This window comes from Vanessa atalanta, chromosome 26 (assembly GCF_905147765.1).
Source record: "Vanessa atalanta chromosome 26, ilVanAtal1.2, whole genome shotgun sequence".
NCBI lineage: Eukaryota > Metazoa > Arthropoda > Insecta > Lepidoptera > Nymphalidae > Vanessa > Vanessa atalanta.
Genome location: NC_061896.1, coordinates 8,049,339 through 8,068,335, shown reverse-complemented (window position 1 = coordinate 8,068,335; position 18,997 = coordinate 8,049,339). Strand labels below are relative to the sequence as shown.

The 18,997-nt window shown below is 33.4% G+C and overlaps 1 protein-coding gene across 4 annotated transcripts in view; it reads right to left on the bottom strand.

The window, feature by feature from the left end:
- The window catches only part of LOC125074071 (rho guanine nucleotide exchange factor 11), a 162,953-nt gene that overhangs the window by 9,120 nt on the left and 134,836 nt on the right, over nt 1-18,997 (bottom strand). For 3 of the 4 annotated variants that reach the window (XM_047685299.1, XM_047685301.1, XM_047685302.1), the window contains 2 exons: nt 18,515-18,617; nt 17,715-17,843 (listed from right to left, as the gene is read on the bottom strand). In XM_047685299.1, coding sequence (XP_047541255.1) covers nt 17,715-17,843; nt 18,515-18,617 — 232 coding nt within the window. The remainder of the gene's footprint in view (nt 1-17,714; nt 17,844-18,514; nt 18,618-18,997) is intronic. The other variant, XM_047685300.1, reaches the window with a different exon arrangement.

The following is an 18,997-nucleotide window of genomic DNA, read 5'->3' as shown; positions in this document are numbered from 1 at the left end:
AGGGTATTCCTAAGGTCGTCTAGAATTAACATGTATTAATTTGTATATTTGTTGATGTCAGAAAGATTGTAATAGTGAAATATATACAAAGAAAAGAGACATTCCTTTGCGAAGGATTAAGGTTGAAATTTCCAAAAACATTTCCCGGTTGCTTACGTTATAAAATTGACCTACAGTCCACAATTCAGCTTACTACAGTATTTTATTTTGTCTGTGTGTCCTTTTGTCTGTCTGTCCTTACCCAGGACAAACAAATTTTATAAGTGTAGATAATGACTAAACAATCGCATCAAGTTTTACAACACGTGTTAACACTGGTATTACACTGCAAAACAATTGTATTAGTTACCTATTTATTTATTTAGTTTATAATACATATCCGAATGCCAAATAATATCCACAGTAGTATCATTATTTACTAATTATTTATATAATGACAGTGTTTACGTCGAAGTATTATCGGGGGATCAAACGGTGAACGAAACTAGGGAAGTGTTTTCCACTTGCCGAGCCGAGGTGACCCGGGTTGGAACGAGTGCATCTCTATCGATGATTTCAGGTTCAAATCCAGGCAAGCACCGCTGAATTTTCACGTGCTTAATTCGTATTTATAATTCATATCCTCGTTGAAGGAAATCATCGTGAGGAAAACTGCATGTGCCGTATGCGTATCCACCGAACCGTATTGGAACAGCGTGGTGAAGTAAACTGCAAACCTTGTCCTCAAACGACATAGCCCAACAGTGGGAAATTAACTGTCACGTTTCAAGGCTCATTCTTCAGTGTATACACCGAGTAGCGTATTATAATATTTTTATATTGGAAACTAATAGTTTGCCATTAAAATTCCTAACATCATCGAAAGTAAATCGATCATTGCTAGACACGAAAAAAGACAGCGCGATTCAGAAAAATATCAACTTCAATAAGCGCCATCTATCGCTAACGGATTGTAGCATACGCAATTATACAGACATTACATATATTGTATTTAGTACATATTAGTTCAATTATTACGACCGCGATAGGGTCGTGCGGTATTACTCATTCAATTAAACATCATTATTGTATGTATATTAAAAATAAACTCGTAAGACGAACTCACACACAGGCAGTCATTTCACTGGTCAATACTAATAAGATAAATGCGAAAGTAACTCTGTCTGTCTGTTGCTCTATCGCGGCCAAACCACTAAACCGATTTTGATGCAATTTGGTACGAAGGTTAAACCTTAGGCTAATTTTTATGCCTATCACCCGACGGTCAAACCCTAAAACGAGCAATGTCGTTCGCAACTAGTACTGAATAAATATTGTATTTATTGTAAATAAAGCTTTTATTTAAAAACACCTGTTAGCGCAGTTAGTGTGATAGGTTCTCAAAAACTTGCAACTGAATTTTCAATTATATTTAAATTTTGCACTCAATTTTAATGCTTGACACTATCTAATCTAAAAATCTAAATTAATTTCGAAATTATATGATATATATTACATCAGTTTTTTGTTATATATATCTAAGTATATTTCAAAATCAACGACGACAACACATTCTGTATATTTAATATACTTAGTTGAAAATAAAATAAAATAAGTTGAAATAATCTAAACAAATTAAATAAAAAACAAATAAAAATAATTTTATGTGACTAAAACTGGATTTAAATTAATTTTTTGAGCAATTAATTATAATAGTTAATACATTGTATATTAATTACATATAAATATTTTTATATTGGAAACTAATAGTTTGCCATTAAAATTCCTAACTTCATCGAAAGTAAATCGATCATTACTAGACACTAAAAAAAATCCATCAAAAACATCCGAACTGAAAATCGAAATACACATCAAATATAATTTACTATTTTAACAATCACGGAGACAGTCCAGATTAAAACCAAAAACCGTGTAGAAAAACCGAACTCACGGAGACCAGACGGATCTCGGCACACGTCTGAACCGAGCCGCGTCTCTATCAGACTACTGGCACTGACGACTGACGACTGGCTGCATATACACTTTTACTCGAAACGAAAAATATTAAACTGTTTTGATAAGACGATGGTTTGGCAATTAGTCGGATTGGGTTATTATTGCATTTAAATAGTTCGGGATTAGTTTTAGGAATTATTTTGAGTCATCTGGTCATATACTAGGATATGTTACTTCTAATACATGGTTAAATTAAATAGTGGGTACATATATAAATGAATTATTGTGCGCCATTTTAATCCTGAGAATATAAAAAATAAGTAACAAGTAAGTAGTTTGAACATAAAACTACCAAAATATTTAGTGAAATTGCAAATCGAATCCTCGACTTTATCAACAGCGACAACCCCTTTTCCCTACACCTCAGTTCTCGCTTACAGCGTTAGATTTCTCAAATTAATTTATACGAATATTTCTCATTTATTTTCAAGTCTCCGCACCAATTAGTAAAGCCTGCACCTGACAGACGTCAAAAAATATAATTTAAATCACAATTTTCGTTAAAGATAGGATATTCCTAAATTTAAATATTAATTTATTTCAAAAGTACAAAACCAATCCACTCGTTTGAATATTATTAGAACGTTCAGAACATTGTATAGAATAGCACACATCTATGTGGCATATCATTAGTTATATTGCCATCGCATTGCCAAGCGCGAGAAGGACTTCCTACATGGAATACTAAAACTCATTTTAAACGTTGCTGTCGGTTCGTCTTTGTTACATAATTTCTCTAAGCAACAAATAAAACATTTCTACCATGAAGAATAAATTTGAAAGCTTAATGTGGTAAAAACGTATAAATTAAAAAACTATGTACATCGAACAAATTATAAAGATCTGTATGATGAAATGTTCGGGAGTTAGTATTCGTTAATTTGAATACGAACTCTGAATACATTTGTACATTAATCTATGCTAATATTATAAAGAAGTAAAATTTGTTAGTTTGTAAAAAAAACACGTTTGTCCGGAACTAACGATCCAATTCTAAAAATTTTCACGTTTAAACATTATTCCTGATTGCTATAAGGTAAAAATTATATTTATATAATATAATTTAAACTACTGAGTCTACTGCCGATTCTTCACGGTATAATCTAAATTTCTAATCGGTACTTTTATATTAAATAATGTAATATGACGATCCAAAACTGCTTATAAGGGTTTTCTTAACTAAACTATATTTTGACTTTACAATAAACTATATTTTAACACAAATGGATACAACAAACGATTCAGATAAGACTAGGGACGCGTCGTAATCGAATAAACATTCCGAGCCGAAGAAGCGATAACTCGGGACGCTGGACGACAAAGTCGAAAGTTAAATCTAGCGTCGTGATTGATGCATCACACGAGATGCGGGTACGACTTGACACTTCTCCTCTCGATCTCATCTCAAGCATTAGAAAAAACCGTGTAACAGATCACACCGAAATATAACGTGACTGATCGTAGAATATTTTTTTATAAAAATACCCGAAACATTATTAAATTTAATACGTCAATTATGTCCCCTTAATATTATCTTCAATTGTATTTCTGTATATTTTAAGTATTTCACTTGTAGTAATTGTATAAATATTAAACTTGTAGAGTAACTCCCAGAATCAACAAACCCGAAAACATACAGTTTCCAACTTCAGTTGGTTGAATCGCTGAGTCTCAAAATTGGACCACATTCGGTCAAAAACTCTCCAAAACTTCATTATTCTGTTGAGCGATCTCGAATACGTATACTCACAAACTCGAAATTTTCAATATAAAACTGAGCAAATAGTATAATATCCCTAGCTGAATAACTGAAAAGTGATTCATTGTTCGCTGGTTGTTATTCTGTCATTGGCAAAAATAAATTCAAATATCGTCACATACAGCGGAGATTATTCAAACCCATACAACACACGAGCACTACTGTTTTCTTATCTGTGTCATTTTTTCTCGTAATTATCATAATCATCTCGTGATTTGCACTGAAGGAAAACATCGCGAGGAAACCAACACGTAATAGATACATTGTCTGATATTTATCTGACAATACAATTTTGGAAAAGTGAAATTACCTCCAAAGCAAGTGTTTTGACGTTTTCAATTTTCTCAACAAAATAAGTGGAGACAAAATAAATCCAAAAAGAGGACGTTTTTACAGGCTGTTACTTCATGCCGTTCTTGTAACTAAAAATATAATCGGCCATAAAAATATCAACAGGAATGCGATAGTAAAATATATTTAAGACGTATTGGCGTTTGAAGATTAATTTCATCTGGACCAATCAGATATATTTTTGGCAGACGTACACGTTCATCTGACTACGTAATCATTCAAACGCCGATAACGAGGTTATATTAATATGCAGAATAGTTCTCTACGAAATGGCATCGAGGGCCGTAAATACATTCCTAGAACACATGAGAATTTCGAAATTTCCGAAATAGTTGATCGCATCTCGAGAGAACGAGACTGATTCTCATTGAGATGTTTTCCACAGAAATGTGATATTTGCCGTGACAATATTTTATAAAATAGATAGGCGTCACCGACTGCCCATAGACTTTGGCACGGAAAGAAATATTGACCATTCCTTACATGGGCAATGTGCCGCCAAACTTGGGAACTAAGATGTTATGTGTTCAAATCGGTACATAATAATACTAATTATTGCTTATATGCGGTAGAATATGAATACGTGGTACCTACTCAGACGGGCTAAAGTATACTATACAGTGCCTACAATAATATTATTAGTATAGCTTTAACGACTGATTGACATAAAAACTGCAACAGACAAAGTATGAGCATCAGAAGCAAGCTGTTCGCTTCTATAATAAGAACCCGCGAATACTTTTAGCTTTGCCAATATTTTGCTCATGTTAAAAGAAATAAAAGTTGTGATACAAAAACTCGAATTAGTATTCGTTGATTATTATCAGCGGGCGTATAGTGAGTTAATTGTATTTAATTAACGTGTGATTTAATTGTTCGAAGAGTACAGAGTTTGTTGTCGGTGCTTCTTGTCTGAATCGACATTCCGAACTATTGGCAACTTAAAATTTAATTAAACAATTTAAAAAAATCAAGTGTATTTAAATAATTACTCAATCGGCCTCGAATGACTTGACGGATTCCAAGAAAATTTGACATTGCAGACATTTTTTTTTTAGCATTGCTCAATATGCTTTCACGTTGAGTAAAAAATAGAATATATAATATTCTATATAAACAAAAAATATTTACAATAATGATTTCTTGGAAAATTTGTAATTTAAATATACTTTTTTTTAATAATTGTTATTGTTTACAAAGTATATTGTTGTTGATTTCATGTTATAAGATGATTTCATGTTCTGAGATGGTTTCGAAAGCATTGAAATTGTTTTTTTAGTTTCTTAATGTATGAAAATAGAAAATAGTGTTGTCTCTTTCTTCTTTCTAAAAAAAATAACTTTCGTTATAATTCTCAAACACAAATGATCCTACACGTTCATCAAAAGCATATGATCGTATATCTTGCTTACAGTACATTGTTTGTATCAAACCGGCCGCACCTACTGACATGGCCGTAACTATGACGTAGGCAGGTCACCTTACCAAGCATTAAGACATAAAGAACAGAATGGGCACCAGGATGGTGTTCGATTGGAAGCGATAAAATCGCATTTTATCGCTAAGAAAAAACGTAACATAACTTGAACATTACTAGCGACAATTCCTCAATACAAACATTTAATGTGTCTTTAATTTCAAACATTTATTTTATTTATCTTGTATAGAGAAGGCCGCGTATTATGAAATAGACCTTTAGAGCTGTTACTTTAATTAAATTATAATTGATCTTGATTGAGGTCTTTAAAATATAAACTAGAAGCGACACATTACTTATGAAAAAAATACCCATAAAATGTAACAGATACAAGGTTCTCATGCAACGCTATGTAATACAACGAGAATAATGCTATAAAAGGCATGAAAAGCAATGCAAATACTAATCAGAATCGAGAACCGAAAATTTAATAACAGTAATCGATAAGCTGAAAGATCATCTATAAGTATACTAATTATATAATGTACGCAGTGTACTCCAGCACACATATGAGTATACCGTTATATAGTGCACGTACCTACGTAGCAAACACAGTGGCTACACAAATAAGCCACTCCTAACATCTAACATACATAACCGTTCTAATGGTCTCGGTTAGGTCACATTTGTCATTTTCAGAATAGAACTGGAAACACATAAATACTTGACAAACATATACCTAGGGATCCGTACCGACTTAGGAAAAAAGGAACCCTTATAACAGCACTTCGCTGTCCGTCAAGACCCTATTTTTCTGCAGTGCCTTAGAGCAATTAAATAATCAAACCTCTAGGTTTACGCAATCGAATCATACAGCCGCTTTTGTCGCATTTCACATACAATTGAAAAGGGGATCAAAACCTAAGAACACTTCCCGTTGATCATGAAATTTTGGCAAGAAGACCGTAAATTTGTTGTTACATCAGTGTCGGTTTGTCTATGTGTCTGGAACCCTCAGAGCGTAAGTGTGAATCGAATTTGCCCCGTTTCATTTTATATCGTCAAGACAAACCTATCATCCGCATATAAAACAAAATAGATTTAAGGAGATGTGTGTGACCTGAGACAGTAATTTAATTTCATAAAAAAGTAATTAATTAAACGTATAAGTTAAATTACATTTATGATATCTACATATTAGCGTTATCTAGTTCTCGCGCATCTTACCCGATAAAGCTACAGCCCGTAAGTAATAACCCTATCACGGAACACCAACAGCGCTGCCATTTGCTGCGCCCTTTCCCTACTCCAATAGGTCGAAGCGAGTTTATTTATTTTATCCTCAAACATTGAACAAATTTTTAAGAATTGAAAATTATTTGTAACTACACGGGGCTTGCCCAGTTGTGTTAGCAGTGGGCACGACAAGGGCACCAGGGGTTCAATGAGCTGTGTATTTACAAAGTTATAAAACTGTTTTGCAATAATGAACTCGTTAATTGTAAGATTAAGGCGATATGCAATAAGATCCGCCGGAATTTACGAGGCTTCGTTTGAAACTGAACCAAGACTCTTGTAGGTTTCCTTGTACTTATCTTTTTATTCAATTTTTTACGTACAAAACTTTAAAGTCTTATTATATTTTCATGATAAGGTAGGTGAAATGGCAAATTTACCACCTGATTGTATGTGATTACCATCATCCATAGAGATTAGGGATTCCTTACGTCGCCAATGAGCTAACAACTTTAGGAATTAAGACGTGATGTCTCTTGTGCCTAAAATTACACTGGCTCACTCACCCTTAAAACCGGAACACCACAATACTAAATATTGCTGTTTGACGGTAGACTATCCAAGTGGGTGGTACCTACCCAGCCTTACCACTACGTTAAATATTAATAAATAAGGCATATTAAACCATACTATATTATATACCTAGTATGTAATATGCAACGTTAAATTTGATGTGTAGAAATAGTAATGGTGGCAAAAAGAGGTTTTTAATGAAGGTTGTACCCAAAACCAAGACATAACTCAGTACTCATTCTTTATATAATACTCACTCCACGCTATTCATCTAATTAGATTTATCGTAGATATATATTACTCTGGTTAATATCAAGATCGCACTTAAAACAAAAAAAAAAATTATCTCGAAACAGGAAAAACAAAGATGCATTAGTCTTAATTATTCGAGGTAATAAAAACGTAAACAAAAATATTGAAAAATTAAAACGTCAAAACTTTTGGCACGAGCCATCAGTGCGGGTGAGTGGTGACAGCGGCTGTCATCGACTAGGAATTTCCCGATGGAAGTTTCGAAATGAAGGAAATATATTTATGAGCTATCACTGGAGATGAATACATTATTTTAATTTAAAAACTGTGATGAAGCTTTTGAACGTAATCTTATAAATAAGCTTCGTGAAAGGTGTAGTTGTAACAGTTTACAAATGTCCTACTTCTGGGTAAACGCCATCTCTACTTTTAATTAAAAGGCTTGGGGCTTACCCCATCACGATACTCCAATGGAAGTGAAGATACAGGTAGCAGATTTTAAATTGACACAATCAGGATTTCTTACGGTGTTATCCGTCACCGCCAAGATCGCGATGAATTATAAACTCGAGAGCCCGCAAACTTCGGTTATGATTCACGTGGTTTAGCCACTGGTCCATTTTGTTCCGTTCTTTATTAATGCCAAAAAATGTGCGCAGACATCTAGTTTAGTTTTTAGAATTTTGAAAAACAGCCGTCAAAAAGTAATTAAAACATTCCCGCACAAAATTTATTACGCTGACCATTTCTATGTTAGATATAAAAATAATTATACACACATACAAAGAGGAAAATATCTGAGTGTATAACTCGTCAAAGAATGAACCAAATATGCACAATTTTTGACGCGAATCGATCATATTCGCCATCTGTTTCAGAAAACGTCGGCAATGAAACGCATCGGATGAGAGATGGAGGATTTCGACATTTGGCCCACGGTTCAGAAATAGGCCGGTATTGGGTCAGGGACAGCGTGAAAAATATCTATGAATCATAATATTTGCTCCGGAAAACTGAGATATGCCATTCCTTGCTTTATTATTATTATATTTAAGTAAGGTAAATATGCAGAAAATACAAACGGTTAATGAATTTTAGAAATCAACAAAGAATTGGAATTTACTTGACCATTTTAATATGACCCTCTGATCTTACTTCATCCGTCAATCTCAAAGACAAGTCAGCTCTGCATGAAATACGTTATAGAGCAGTTATGTGTGCACCAACACAAATGAACTCACTTCCCTTAGAGGATTGTCTGACACGATCTGAGATATCGGGGACAGTACCAAAAGCGTTAAGAACATTCCGAGGAGGAGTGTAACACTGCTAATTTCCTAGCCCTAGGCTACCTTCTAGAATTTCTTGTATAGACGAAATATTATTAATTTGGAAATTATCACATGATAGTCACTTGACTATAGAAGCTCTTAACACAGAGAATATATCTAGACAAAAAAATATGTAAATGAATATTTTGATAACGTGTTAGTTTGATTTGAATAGGGCTATATTTTTATGGATTTAGACTCACTGAAAGCTCTTTGATAACTGACATTTACGTAAAGTGCTCGATGATAGTGATAACAGTCGGTGACAGCTATGTATTATGTGGATGTATTTATTTCCTTACTCGTGCAATGTCATGTAATGAACAAGAATAAAAAGCATTAAAAATACTTTAACCCAAGGTGCGCTGTACACCAAGTTGAAATATCTTCTAATAGATATTTAACTTTTATAAGTAAATACAATTATTATATAGTGTACGGTTACTGTAATATTTATATTGATGTATGTTATCTGCAGCTCCGAAACTAAGAGAGACCACACGTGGGCGCCAAATTTAAAATATTGTAGGATTTATAAAAATCACCTTGCTTTTGTTTAGTGAGTAATTTCAATATCATTATTTTTAAATAATTGCTTCGTCGGTCGTTAGTGCCTTTATAAGGATTTCAGAAGCCGAGATCCTGAGTCGAATCAATGAAAATATATTGGTTTTTCAATCAAAGAAATTCCCTCTCGTCGAGGCAGATCTTTCCTATCAAGGCAGCCCCAAAATGGTCCAAGCAAATAGCAATTTATGATCAAAATTTTAATACTAACGAATTCATTCTTGCAACGAGCACTTAATAACTGATACATCGTTATCTTTCGCTGCGCTGAGTTGGAACGGATATAACTGATATTGTTGCTAAGCTTCTACGCATTCAAATTGTATCGATCCACGTATTGTTTCAAGTGTTAAGGAGAGAACACACCTGCGCTACTACGCGAAGCGGAAACAATTTATACGTTGAATTGTCTGTAAAGATACAGCAACACTTGCGTCGATAAATATATCTCTAACGTCTTATAAATTTTATACACATATATTTTTTTTTAAGACAATCAACATCACATTGACGGTGTAAATAGCAACAACAATAGTTACGTCATCAATGCACCATGCACAATAATAACTAAAATTTGGTGTTTGGAATTACACTGACTAACTTAGCCTTTAAACCGAAACACAGCAATAACGAGTACTGTTTGGCGGTGAAAAAACGAACAAGTACACGCAGACGGTTTATCACTAAGCTTAAAAAAATAAAAACAAACTACCCACAACCTATGCCATATGATATAAGCTTAATGATAAACATATCTGAGCCCATAGAACCACCTGAGCGCGATACTGCGACGAACTAACAAACATACAAAATAATATCGGTATTATTAAATCGTGGTAAGTTTCCATGATTCGGCAATAAAGTTCGCGTTTTTAATCCCACGTGTTTGTTTATCCTACCGTAGAAGAAGTCGTGTTTGTTTGGACAAAGTTTTATGGCTGCTGTTATTTTTATATGAGGTGATTTGAGGTTGCGAATCGGGTGGTCACTGAGGATTAGGAATTCACGTATATTAGATAATGTTTTATTGTTGCCGGTTTGACTACCGCGTTGAAAACGTTCTTGGGAATTTCTTGCAATTATTTCTCATTATGAAATCGGAGATAAAACTGGCAGTACTATGCAACGTCGAACATCACGTTTACTTGGTGGTAGGGCTTTGTGCTAGGCCGTCTGGGTAGGTACCATGCACTCATCAGATTCTACTACCAAAGAGCTCCAAGACTTGTTGTGTTCCGGTTTAAACGGTGAGTGAGCCAGTGTAACTATAGGCACAAGGGAGATGACATCTCAGTGCTCAAGGTAGTTGGCATATTGGCGATGTAAGGAATATGTTGAATGAATTTAATATTTAAAGCAAGTAAAACTGTTGGTCCTACGGGGTTTGCCGCACACACTTTTCCACTAAAAATCCTGCAAAGATCCTTATTTTTGCGATAAGCAGCCGTCGTCGGATCTGAATATTCATAAAAACACACAACAAGTCAAAGCAAATAAAATCAACAAAATATTGAATACACAACAAAGTGAGGAAAGGTAATTCTAAGCTTTATAAGAAATAATTTCGAATTATGTTTGATATTCCAAAATTGTGTCAGTTCTCGTATATCTCAGAACATCAACACCATCCTTTGTGAATGGTGAACTCAAACACAATTCCTAACTGCTTAAATCGACTACCACAGAGACAAACTATTCGTAATTCCATTCGTTAGCGACGCTTTCATCCCATTTACGAGAACTCCAAAACAAAACATATATTTACATGTATATACGCGAGTGAGCCGTGAACACGGCTTAAGTTGTGAACAGGCGTTAACTTCGCAATAAGTAATCTTTAGTTTAAGTTAAGACGGAGCGAGTTGTGCGTTGTGTATGTTGTTAGTTAATACTATGTTCTATTTCACTAGGCGATCTGAACCACTGCTTAATAAGCTGAGATGGTTTCTCGATTAGAACAGGTGAATTTAACCGAAACTTACAGATCCATACCATTATGTTTACAATTCAATTCACGACCAATGAAGGAAAACAATGAATGGATATCAGATTAAGATTTCATGTGTTCACCATCGGAGCAGCATGGTGGAATAGGCCAAGCCTTCTCTTCTAAATTAGAGGAGGGCCTTATCTCAACAGAGATATTTATGAGCTATTAGTTTTACTTTTCTTACAGTCTGATATTCCCGTGCTGGCAAGACGCCAGTATTAACGTCACCGACGAGAGTGCAGCGGGTTTAATAAACGCTATATTTTAGAATTTCTCCTTCTTAATTATTTAAAAAAGATCATTTACTAATTCATTGAACCCATTTTATGACTTATATTCTGACATGGAACAGCTACCCTTTGGATTAATTTATATGAATTTAATTACAAATATAATTTATTCAATTTAGAATATTTAAACAGAAGAATAAAGACGCAACTCCCACGCCGTGATGCAGAAAAGCATGACGTACGCTCAATGTTTCGAGACTCTAAATCAGTTTGTAGATATTGCAATCGATAAACGATTACACTTCCCGACAATCGGTTTCGTGTAGTATTAATAAAATTTACGATGTATCTTTTAATCCCACAGTCGTATTCAAACAGATTACCATTACGCCCGCGATTTTCCCATTATTATTTTAACATATTCGAATCACATTCATTTTGAAATTACACCCAATGTCTAATATTAGATTATGATCGAACGAAATATTCGCGATCAAAACTCTCATACTGGAGAAATTGCTTTGCATTATTATCGAAATGATTTTAAAAATATGCGGCTATACCTAAAGCTGTATTTAGGGGTTAATCAGTTACATGATGCTGTCTCCTTTCTTCGAATCTCAAATCCGTGATGACAAAGAGAGAAATCAGTATTTCATAAACACTCGCTAAACATCTTAAGTAATGCCTACAATAATAAATGATGATAAACATTATTATATTATAGAGATATTAAGGAAAAAATTGTCTCCAAAATATATATAAATATATTATAAAACGTTTTTTTTTTGTTAAATTCAACATTATTGAAATGTTCATGTAGTGCCTTTTTAAGGTTTCACATGGTACCCAGCTCGGAGTAGTTCTTTGTAGTAGTAGTAGGACACATAGATATTATTGGTTGCCAGTTATAATCAATTATACATACGAGAGATAGTTATATGCGAAACCTAGAACATTTAAAAGATACACGTATCACAATAGCGTATCACCGTAATCGTCGATCTTCAATATTTTGTTGTTACAGAATGACATTGCTGTCGAGCGACTTGATCGACCAATAGGCGCATGTTTAAAGTAAGTTTTGAGTGATAAGCTTTATCGTCATTCGCTTATAATTGTATTCTCAACTCAGACATACAAACTGAAACAACATTACCGCAATTAACTATATTTATACGTTTCATACAATTTTCCCGCATAACAATTTACACTGCAAACTCCGCAGAGCTCCACCTCCCCCCACAACCCCGCCCTGTCCCTCCACAGACGGGTACGGAAATCGACTGTCTGGGTGTCTGTATAGCGAACATTTTGTTCGTTGAACGCGAGCAACGATAACATTGTTTTATTAAACTTCGTAGACACGTAACGGCATTGAACGATTCCATTTACAACAAATCGTATTTACAATGCGACGTATTGTTTTTTGTACAACGATATTTCTATACTAGTTCTTTATTGCGACTGTACTTTAAGAATCTATAGGTATTCGACTGCCTCGTTGATCGTGTGATTAGTCAATAAGACTTAGATATCGAGGTGCCAGACTCAAACTCCGTCCAAAAAGTTTTTCCGTAAATCAATTCTCATTTCCCTGACGTTTGGAAGGCTCGGAGAGCAAGTAAAGACATTGCTCCTGCACTTGTAGTCTGACCTCTCTCTAGTCCGGTCCGTCTAGTTTTATATGAGTGAGGAAGTATAGAGTGCACCGGAGTTTTCTTATACGGTTGAACACTATAATACTCTGTATTTCAGTTCTTTGTTAAGATTAGGCCACGAGGGAATCACGACTTAACACCACTTCTACTATATTAAAGTAATACAAAAATAATAACGATCTCATTTAAATTATACCTAAATACTAAAATAATTACAATTACAAACTACGTAGTACATAAGCCACGATTGATCTTGTACATAATTCTTGTATATTACAAGTTCAAAATTATTGAAAGGCTTATAAGTTAAAATGTTACTAATATACAAGTCTTTGCTATCCTACTTTTAAGAGATTTATAAAACTAACGATTTTTAACTATAAGGTAAGTAACTATAAGTTTTATCAAAAAATCTTAGGAATGAAAAGATCGTTTCCTGACCGATTCAAATGAAATCGTTGAAAATAAAAGGCCCCTTGAGATCTCTCGCTCTTTTATTCCCGAGTCTGAGGCGTTTCTTTCCGAACCGGCGGTAGATTTATTTTTTGAAAGTCAACGAGTAAGTGTGATGCTTCAATATTGAATTATAATTTTTGACTTTGACTTAGACTGTCATACTTAATCAAAAGTTTCTTACAGAATTTAGACGCAAATTAGGTACTGAAGTATATTACGTTATGGAATACAATTGTGGCGGGCGAGTATTGAAATTATTTATCGAAATTAAATTTTGCGTTCCAAGCAGGAAATGCATATTTCAAACCAAAGCAAGTACTTTTAAGAGCCCACTTGCATAGAAATAAGTTCGATATTAAACAATAAGTTTTATATTTTCTACTAATACGCACGTCGCACCGGCGTGAAGACACAATGTTTGTTGTTTGAAAACGTCGCCACGATCGACCATTGTCGTCGCTACTTACACGCATAAAGAAATACGAACGATATTCAGTGCAGTACGTATAATAAATAGTTCAGAGAAATCTCCATGTACAATATTAAAAAGTTAGTGTTTTAAGAGTTGAACGCGCTGATTTCGGAAACTACTAGTTACCGTAAATACATTTAATTCTCAGATAAAATAAACATTAATAAACACGGCGTATTACTGGATGAAAGATTTACATATACCTAACACACATACATTTATGTATTTGTATATAGTTGACTGCGTATTTCATTGGAATAGTTACTGAGTCTCTTGCCGGTTCTCCTCGACGGAATCTACATTCCGAAGCGTTGGTTCTTAAACCGTTAAATATAATCATGAAACATGAAGATTAATGTTGTTTCACGATGCAAAATTTCTAGTAATAGATTATTTAAATAAAGCATAGTTTAATCTCGACTATGGCGCTAGATAGCTCGTTTAATAAGGTTAAAGGCATTACTTCAAGCTACGAGCCAACGGAACGAAGCGGTATCAATCAATTTCAACCTACAAGTAAAAAATCGCGCAATGAATGTTTTCTAAGGGATATTTTTCCGAACTCGTCGAATCAAGTAGGCTCATAAAAGAACTTTTAAATCGTCATGTCACAGTGTTGAATTAAATGTAAATCTACTTATTATTAGATATTGTTGTAATACACTAAACAACTTTATTATTTCCATATTGAATACCGATAACAACCTCGTGTCTGAAACTGGTTAAGATTACGCAAATCCGAATTTAACGCGAATGATATTAATACAACGAATACCACACGAACGGTTACGACGGATTTAAACCTTTAAAATAACCCTTAATTTATAGAACTACATGAATGTACGCAGACGAATATATACTCCATTCGAATTGCAAAGGTTTATATAAATACAAAAACAGACCTAAAATACGTCGGAAAACATGTTTAAGCGATAAATTGGATACTATATGTTGTATATATGTTTTCAAAAGCACGTGTCGTAATAAAATATTGTATTGCTACAATTTTCATGACATGAAAATTTAATTCCTAATATGACATTAATTTCATTTCGAAATATTAAATTCCAATATAATCAAATATTTATGAATAAACCAAAATTATTCCATCCTAAACCTATTTAATATGAAATCCTCATTCATCTTACCTTAACAAGCCAAAAAAAAAAACTAATAAAATAAAACCAATTTAAAAAATGTCGCCAAATGTAAACACGCTGTATAATATGAAAAAGATATTAAAAATCACAATGACACTAAAATCTTGTTAATCACAAAAGATGAACTTTTAATAAATCGAATTTTTACACGAATGTCCACTTCGTGCCGTATCGCGTCTGAAACTGAAAATCAAACCTTTCAGGACGACGCACGACTACTTACCCTGAACCCTCGAATACGTATAACGTGAAAAAAATAAGAGACCAGCATTAACCGGTCGCTACAAGACCTCACAACGACCGTCCCAGTGATGATACAAAGGCTCAAATTATAATGGTTGGAAATATGAAAAGGCGGTAAGACAAAATGAATCTATAGTTTCAGAGAATAAGGTCGTATTTAATTTAAGCGATTCAAATTTACACCTCACTCGGCATATATTTATGTTAAAACGAAGGGTCTTCGTAAATTGGTCATTAAATAAGTCAATATAACACTCCGGAATGCAATTAGTTCTTTATATAAACGTCATTGAAATTAGACTTTAAATCGCTACACATAAGGTTTAAATTTAAATGTTTTCATCTGAATTTTGATTCAATATAATGTTTTTTTTTTTATTTTTATAAAAGTACAATATAATTTAAATTATTTTAAAATAGATAAACTATTGTACTATGCTGATATGCGATTACATCGTGTATTCTGTTCGAAGTAAAGCTTGAAATCGCTGTCTTTAGTTTTACTTACGTCGTTTTTATGTCTAGGCAGATCTGAATTAGTTTTGGTCTTACTAAAAAACAAGAGAAATAATCTTCAATCTGAACATAATGCATCTATTCCTAGATAAAGAACTCAAAGAATATCTTATATATTTTTTTTTGTAAATAAATACAATAATTATAGAATATTAAAAAAAAAATTTAGATGGACATTAAAGAATATTGTTAGAGAAGACTTACACAACATGATTTTAGTTGCCATATAAAAACTAAACAATGAATTCGAACCTTTACCTTTCATTAAAATGGGTTGCTTTACATATTTCCACATGATTCATTTAAATTTATAAAACACGATACATGTAATTTTGTAAAATATATATTTTAAAACTACATGAAAGTTTCATTACAAATGTAAATTACAAAAATTTGTCACTAAAGATACGCATACATATTTCGATAACAGGAAATAATAACGTGTATAATAAATTGATTTATTTTTCGTAAAGCAACGGTCAGACCGTTGCAAATTATGAGAAGGTGGAAGTCGAAACTAAATCGAGTTATTTTAATAAGAGAATTCTCTACGATTTTAATTTTTTATAACTCCGATGACACACGACATTATATAACATTCGAAGAAGTTCTATGAAAAATTACGAATTATTTTCACATTGAATTGATATTAAGAAACGGAATCATTTAGCTGTCGATAAAAACGCAAAAAATCGCGAAATTTGAGTGCTAAAAATATTTGTCGATCTTAATCTATATATACACAATTCCAACCATGAGAGGAGAACAGGCAAATGAACAACATTCGACAGCAAATTGACGCGATATCATTGGCCGAGAGCTTGAAACTGTTATCGGAATTTTGGAGGAAAAATTAAAGTGGAAATAAGTGTAATAATATGCTGTATTATAAATAAAGATATATTAATAATAAACTCTTAGTAGTGTACAACATAGCAGAGTTATTAGCGAATCGCATGGAATACGCAAATCTAAGGTTTGTTTATCTTTAATCCTACTTCGATTGGAATAGGCTGTTTATCACTGAAATTGGTAACTAAAGAACGGTCCCCTAAAATATTGTCATCGTATCTATTTATAGAACAACCTAAACATACAAGAGAGGTGTCGTGGAACCGTTGGAACAAATTGCTTTCGATAAATATTATTTATAAACTAAAAAAAAACATGAAATATATTAAAAACGTTCGAGAATAATTGAACGACAAGGAAAAAAAATTGTTATTTAAAATCTCGTTTGAATTAAAATAATAAATACCGAGTTTAAATTATATTGTAATAAACCTTTAATAAACTAATAAAGAGAGAAAATGAGGGAGAAGTCGCCTTGATAACGCTTTTTCATTACTGATGTTTTCTACCACTCATGGTCGCTACTGGAAGCCGCGTAAAAGAACTTCGTACCAATAGTAAACACACTTTATAGTTCCAAAGTAGACATTATTTTCAATTAATCACCTTACCGTTGTAGGAGTAATTAATTTCGTAAATATAGATGTACTCACTGGTTAGGATGAGCAGTGAGCCGGTTCGGATCGGACGCGTTGCGATGCTTGCCCCGTCTCGGTGCGTCGCGCTCGCGACAGCTCTCCGCGCGGTTCACGCCGCGAGATGCATTCGCGCCTTTCCAACTACTGTGGAAGGAGATTTATGTTAATTTAGATCAAAATTATAATTAGCCGATTCCACAAATTTATGAATTAACATTAAATACAATCAACTATTATTTTACATACATTCAAATTAAATCTAAGTCCATATATTTAAATTCGTTTTCTTTAAGTTTAGACGTAATTTATATGACATCATATTTATGGTTCTAATTAAAAAAAAAAAAACTATTTTATAATCATTTTTAGAGAATCCACCCAAACTGCCTCTGCCAACTGCTTGTTCAAAGGAAATCAACCATCTAGTGCTTGAACTATCCACGCCACCCAGTGGCAAGAAGCCACACTTTTCAATGAAACAAAAACATACCGAAACCAACGGTACTAGTATGTGTTAAAAATAAGCCATCTATGTTTATAATTTTTAAGCTGTAAACGCCACCTAGCGGTCGCTGTGGGCATTTGTTACAAATTTGTGGCATAAGTTTACAAAGTTCATAAAGTTCACACAGATGGCGCTAAAACAGAGATAGTATAGCTGCGTTCTAAAATTCAACGTCTTAATTAAGGAATGATATTGATATTCAAGAAACCTCTTTCGAAAATCTATTTTTATAAAAGAGACGAAATCACACACATTTACAAGTATGCATATCCCGATTCCCGGTTTGTTTTATTTCTGTTAGTATACTAGCCTGTGTTCTTTCGTTTCGTTCTCCTTGGTACTGGTGTCGTTGGTGTCGACGTCTAGTTCTGGCGCTGTGGGCTCGTCGGTCGATCCCTCTCGCCTCGATTCTCCTGTAAACAAATCAAAATGAAAGTTAGAAATGCATTTTATTTGTAAATACTGTTTTATTTTGTCTCAATATTACTACACGACTGAGATTCTCTAAAACATATTTAAAATTAAACGAGCGGAGATAGACCAGTGAGATAGTAAGTAGATGTCACTAACGAATGACAGTTAAAATCTGAATCCAACAACGCGAAACAAAATAGCGTGGTGAAATAGGCTCTAATAATCGTCTTAAATTATAATAAACCAGCTTATGTACTAATAAGGAATCGATCTCTGGACCAGAACTAGTAGACATACCAAATAGTTTCCATTGAACAGTCAATATTTGAAATAACAAAAGCTGCAATTTTAATGAAACTTAATTGCAACGAAACATATA